Source organism: Fonsecaea pedrosoi (genome assembly GCF_000835455.1).
Source record: "Fonsecaea pedrosoi CBS 271.37 unplaced genomic scaffold supercont1.3, whole genome shotgun sequence".
NCBI classification, from domain to species: domain Eukaryota; kingdom Fungi; phylum Ascomycota; class Eurotiomycetes; order Chaetothyriales; family Herpotrichiellaceae; genus Fonsecaea; species Fonsecaea pedrosoi.
Window position 1 is genome coordinate 4,156,175 of NW_013550613.1, and position 6,000 is coordinate 4,162,174.

General features: G+C 52.4%; 3 protein-coding genes across 3 annotated transcripts; 1 reads left to right on the top strand and 2 right to left on the bottom strand.

The window, feature by feature from the left end:
- Window positions 1-66: 66 nt before the first annotated feature.
- Z517_05436 (uncharacterized protein) lies at window positions 67-675 on the bottom strand (the record flags this gene model as incomplete). Its single annotated transcript, XM_013430763.1, has 1 exon — window positions 67-675. One exon carries the CDS (start codon window positions 673-675, stop codon window positions 67-69), a length of 609 nt encoding a protein of 202 aa, XP_013286217.1.
- A 1,287-nt stretch (window positions 676-1,962) lies between these two features.
- Z517_05437 (uncharacterized protein) lies at window positions 1,963-2,343 on the top strand (the record flags this gene model as incomplete). Its single annotated transcript, XM_013430764.1, has 2 exons — window positions 1,963-2,050; window positions 2,192-2,343. The coding sequence occupies 2 exons, from the start codon at window positions 1,963-1,965 to the stop codon at window positions 2,341-2,343; spliced, it is 240 nt and encodes a 79-aa protein (XP_013286218.1).
- Window positions 2,344-3,296: 953 nt separating this feature from the next.
- On the bottom strand, window positions 3,297-5,778 carry Z517_05438 (uncharacterized protein; the record flags this gene model as incomplete). The annotated part of the gene is made up of 3 exons (XM_013430765.1): window positions 3,297-4,340; window positions 4,423-5,409; window positions 5,467-5,778. 3 exons carry the CDS (start codon window positions 5,776-5,778, stop codon window positions 3,297-3,299), a joined length of 2,343 nt encoding a protein of 780 aa, XP_013286219.1.
- Between the last annotated feature and the right edge of the window lie 222 nt (window positions 5,779-6,000).

Below are 6,000 nucleotides of genomic sequence, written 5' to 3' on the forward strand. Positions count from 1 at the left end.
TCCAAGGCGGGTCTTGGAACCACCATCACAGCTGTGAGAGGTGGCTGTCAAGACTCTGTAAATCTTTCATGCCATCATCCCCACTGCTCCTGCCAGGATGCCTCCCACGCCAACACCCCCAAGGACCATTCTATCCAAACTTGGTCTGGGAGCAGCCGCGCCGGTGAAGCTCGACACAACAGCGGCCGTGCTGGTGGCAGATGTGGCTGACAGTGCGGTCCCCGTCGCGGAACCGCCACTGGTTCCCAGGGGGGCCTGGTACGAGTATGTGATACCCTGCAGGCTCGCGGGGCACGAAGGCAGGGTCATGCTGGAGACGGGCGTCGTCGACGGCGAAGACAGGCCGGGGATGCTCGAGTAGAATTGGCACAGGGTCAAAGAGCTGGTGACGCTGGGCGAGGGCGCCCATGTCCTGGTAGTCGGGCCCTCGATCGGGGTTGTCGAGGTCGTCTCGGGGGGAATCGTGTACGAGAAGGTCAATAAGCTGGAAGGGCAGAGAGGCAGCGTCAAGGATGTCGAATCCGCAGAGGAGAGACCCGGGATGCTCGAGTAGAACTGGCACAGTGTGTAGCTGTCACTCGTGGCTGACGAAGATAATGCCACTGCAGCTAGGGGAGTGAATGCCACCGTCACCGCCGTCGTGATGATGGCGCCAATGCGGACAGAAAAGACCATTTTGACGGTAAGTGAAGTATGGATATAATACGTTCTGAAAGCTCTCTTTGTGGCAAACAGGTCAAGTTTCTCGATTGGTGAGAGCCGGAAACAAAAAACTCCTACAAACATTGATATATATACATATATATTATGTACCTATCGTATACCTCGTATAGTGCAGGACTTCGATCAGGCAGCCGTCAAAAAGGCTGGGTGTGGGCGTGTGTGGTGACATTCATTCGTTAGCAGGTTACCAGGGGAACAGGTTACTTGTACAGAAACCATCCGGATGGAGCAAGACAAGCACGGGACAAGGTAGTAGGATATTACTATATACAGTAGCACATAAGGGTAGTTGATGGAGCTCAGGGGACTGAGGACGGAGTTTGGCCGAGACATGATAGACGCGAGCGGCTTGGCTTGTTTTGCGAGGAGTTGGCGTATTTGAATAGTTTGCACAGTTTGTGTAGTTTGTGTCGTTTGGTCCCCCGAGTCAATCACGCAATCCCCCTTCCAAAAAACATCAATTGCGCCAGGGGACTTGCTTCGCTGCCCGAAAGAAGGCCCTAAAGGCTACTTCCTAGGCGCCTGGACACCTAAAGATAGTCCGTTCCGCCATCTCACCCCAGGCATGGACTTCAGTGGCTCAGGAACCGTCCTTTAACGAAAGAAGCGTTTGCTTACCAATGCCCACTCACAAACCACCCCCTAAACTACCCAGCTTCCGCCCCGGACCTTCAGCACCAGGGGCAAAAGGCGCTCGTTCGCGCTCTCACCCACCCACCCCTCCCCCCTCCCTTTCCTTCACCGCCCCCTCGGATTGCGGTGCTCAGTTATCCCATGGCGCGATGGGTTGAGCATGTTTACTAATGAACCAGAGTGTCGAGCATGTTTCACACGACCTATCCAAGCGTAAAACACTCCCCTTTTGTTTGATTTCCTTTCTCTTGTTTTGAACCCCGAATTGATTGATTGTTCCTGTCACGGCGAGAGCTGAGCTGAAATCTCATATCCTTGTGAACCACCCAGTAGATAATAACCCGCATAAATACCTCAGCCTCACCACTTACCGTTCCTGGTGGTGTTTTCGGCCTCACCTCACCCAACCCCTCCCTTCACAACGAACCGACTGCGGTAACATATAAAGATACCACCAACATCCCCTATCCACTTTGACAACTTGCTCTCTCGCGTACACAAGATACAGACCTCTCAAATCACTCACGAGTTCAATATATCCTCGCGACACCAACCACCTTCCCCACACACCCTTACTGACCCATCGCGCAATCCGAGCGAGACAATATGTCTGAACACCACTACAAATTCAACGTGACCATGACCTGCGGGGGCTGCTCCGGCGCCGTCGAGCGCGTGCTCAAGAAACTGGACGGTGAGTCTAGCGAACGGCCATTTGCATATCCAAAAGTTGTCTCCAAGCTGCGCCCATCCTTGCCCTCCATTGTCTTTCCCTTCCCAAGCCAGACGCCAATCGCGAGACTAACCTACACTTCTATCCTCCCTGTATGTACAGGTGTCAAGGACTACAAGGTGTCGCTGGACACGCAGACCGCCGACGTCACCACCGAAGACTCCGTCTCGTACGAGACCGTGCTCGAGAAGATCAAGAAGACCGGCAAGACGGTCAACTCGGGCGAGGCCGACGGCATCACCATGTCCGTGTGAGATCCCACAAAAGGACCTGAAATGAAGGGCATGTCTCCAACGCAACCACTTACGCCAACAAAAAAAAAAAAGGCAGTGTGCCGCTGGTGGGGGAAACTCGGCGCTGGCAAACTGGAAGAACGGAAACGGGATGCCAGGTCATATTGACAGGTTATCGCAGCCGAGCAGTGAGGACGCTGTATCATTTGGGTTTTGTGATAAGTCGCTTCAATGGAGATATGGGCGGCTGTGGGAATGATATTCGATCCTTTTGCAGAGCAAGCAATAGAACAACTACAGTGCACACACAACACTTGAACTTTGAAGTTTCCGTCATTGAGTATCCCTTACACCCAGCCCTATCTGACGACGCGCTGCAGTTTCACAACTTGCGCATCCAGGTCTCAGCATATATCGAACCTTGGAAGGAGAAACCCCAAGATCAATACCCTGCTGTCATTTCGCACCTGTGCACAAGAAGACCGAGTGTGCCTCCCAAACTCCATCTTGCAAGCCTCCGATCATGATCTAGCGTAATCGAAAAGCTGGGTATCTTGATCAAGCATAACATTACAAGGACAAGATAACAGTATCCGGTCGTAATCCATTGGTAGTCCACATTCGATAGTCGACATAGAAGTACGCCGCAGTCTTAAAAACATGCAGACATTACCCACCCATTTGCGATGCAGGAATCGTAGCAAACAATACTTTTGATACTGGTGAAGCAAAGTAGCCGTGACCAGAGTAGAGATTGGTCTACAGAAGGTCGAGTAGGTGAAGATGTGGGAGATGCTGATTGCATAGCGTCGCGTTGTGAAAATACCTGTTCCATGTATCAGCGCTGTCAGTAGAAAATATGCCGGGAATGTATGCTCAAGCAAGTTTCTGCCTTGAAGTCTTACCGTCGTCCCGGAATCTCTGCGATGTATGTCTTCAAGGGATCCGGACAGATGACGCTCAAGTTTACCGCTTCAGCGTGCATACGAATGCAGAGCCGCTGTTGCCCGATCATACTCGGGTAAACGCTGTGGAGGCAAAGGTTGTAGAGGTTCACGACCATTCGATCCATCAGGGTAAATGTACCGTACACGAGGCTCTTGCACGATAGGTTGCACATATTGTTCACGGACAAGCCTCTCCGGCTCCCTAGCAATCCTGCTGTCATATGTGCGAGACTCGCCAATAGGCTCGTAGACTTGACCTAACGGAAGCAATGGTCGTTTTCCCAGATCCCGAGTGGGTCGGATCGACTCAAACTCATTGTGGCTAGAGGCCGCGTAGTTTTGCGAATGATATTGGCGCTGCATCGTGGTCGTCTCGCGAAGCTCATGAGTGGCAGGTAAGGGTTCATACAGACGTACAACAGAATGTGGAGAATCATGAGCATCGTAAAGGGGGTGACGATCAGCATAAGCAGCTTCCCGGGTAGAAATTCCCGGTGGCAGACGTGGGCTTGATCGATGCTCACCATAATCAGCCGTGCGGATTTCAGAATGGGCAGCCACTGGCTGAGGCATATAGTGACGGTCAACAAGCCTGCCAGGAGACTCTCTTCTGTTCACGTGGCGTTCTTGGACTGGTTGCACCTCGTCCAACCGACGTCTCTTAGGCGTTTGGCTGGAGCTGTGCGTTAGGTCAATATAGGTAGCATTCCTCGCCGTGCGCCCAACTTCCCGTCCTGCGTTAGTTTCACGAGGCTCAGTATGCGTTTCAAATGGGTTTCGTCGCAAGCGAGGAGACATATACGATCCATCGGGTCCTTCGATCGATGGTAGTACCGTACCATCACCTCTCTCGAAATCTATATTGCGCGACTCCCGTCGGGTGAAGTCTTGAGGTGAAGAAGGGCGGGTTCTAACTTGCGCTCCTGCCATTGTTGGTGCCGGATATTTGTGAAAGTGTGGTGGGGTGTCTGCATGATTTGCTCGGGACCTAGTGTCGATGCGTTCATACAACACACCATTTGCGTCTCGGATGTATGTCGGTGGACTTGGTTGACGACTTCGAATTGGTGGCTGTTAAGACAGTCAGTCAGCAGCTATCGTGTCTGCCTGTCGACAGACAATGTTTAGAGAGCATCTCCGGAATTCCTCTTACCTCGTAATCCGCTCTTGCTATGCTTGCCGGAGGAGCTTGGGTGTGAAATACCTGGGCAGGTGAGTGCGTGGGAGGGTCAAGAGGCACTAGCATGCGTGGTCCTGGAGCTGGCTCAGGCTCATAAATCCTCTCAAGAACGGCAACTGGTCCCTGAGCGACGTTGGAGTGATAGTCTCGCTTAGCTTGTTCCCAAATGGCATATCTGCTTTGATTGCGCCGAGCAATTTCTGCGTTAGACGGTCTGTAGCTGCGAACTGCGGGTGGATAGTCCAAGATGCGTTCAGGCTGTGATTGTGGCAAAGGCGAAATGGCGCGACCGAGGCCAGGACCATAGGAAGTGCTTGGGAGTTCTTCCACCTGAACACGGTGTTGGTCTAAAGGTTCGACGCTGTCCGAGTCGCTCTCAGATGCCTCCTCGTCAGAGATGACAATGACCTCTTTGAGAAGATCATCTGCGGCGCCTGTGGTGTTCTCGAGAGTGGTGTCTTCACCCCCACGCCACTCAACCAGCTTGACGAGTGTCTCCTTTTCCACCATATGACGAGCCTCGTTGTATGGCATCTGCCTCAGCAACTTGTCATATTGGGTGTAGTTATGCCGGATGTGGGCAACCACGGATAGCTGGGCTCTTCGGACAAGTGGAAGTTCGTTTGCGGTACCGACCCTGTGATCGCCCAGCTGAAATGCAGTCTTAATAATCTGGTACAAATCATTGTTGGGGATGTTGGGGAACAAATCTTTGATGGTCTGTTTGGCATCAGTGTTGATGGTGATCTGATCCTTCTCTTCTACTGGGCGTTGACCGTCCGTGTTGCGATACACTTTGCTGAAAAAGGATTCGTCGTTCGACTCGTCGACGACCTTTCCTTCATTATTCAGGCGGATGCCGTAGTGAGCACAAACTTGGTCGACAACTCTTGTAGGGAAATGGAAGCCAACACGATGTACCTCCCTCGACAATTCATGACGCGCAGCATGTGGGGTGACCTTGAACGTCAGTGAAACACGCTCGTACATTCCTCTCAAAAAAAAAAACTGGCTTACCGTCACGGCGTAGATCTTGTGGTCGCCACGGCGAGCGAACTCTTTCAATGCGCTGGTGAGCTCAGGGTTTCCGGCGGGGATGAAAGTGTATCCAGGCGGGGGACGCTCTTGGAATGATATCTTATCCCGGTTATAAGCACTGGCAATATGGCCTCGACGAAACTTTTCTGGTCTTACCACTGTGGGCAGTTTCTTCTCTTGGGGATCCCCTCCAATTGCAACCTTGTGTCTCTTCTGCTTTGCTACCTGGCTACCTCGGGTTGAGGCGCCAGCAGCACCCTTTTTGGCCACCTTCTGCTTCACTCTTGCCATCTCAACTCTCAACCTACAGGGGAAAACCGAACAATTGGGCTCGCAACATAGGAGAACAGGGGACGAGGACTCTAACAGACTGCAATCAGTTGACAGAAGACGGGAGAATGTCGAGCGAGCAGTTTCTTGGCTCGTGCGACGTTGTTTTAGGCGATAGTTGCTACAGTCTTCACCAGAGACTTGGGCAAGCGGTCAGCTGCTCAAACGCGGCTTGACGGAAAG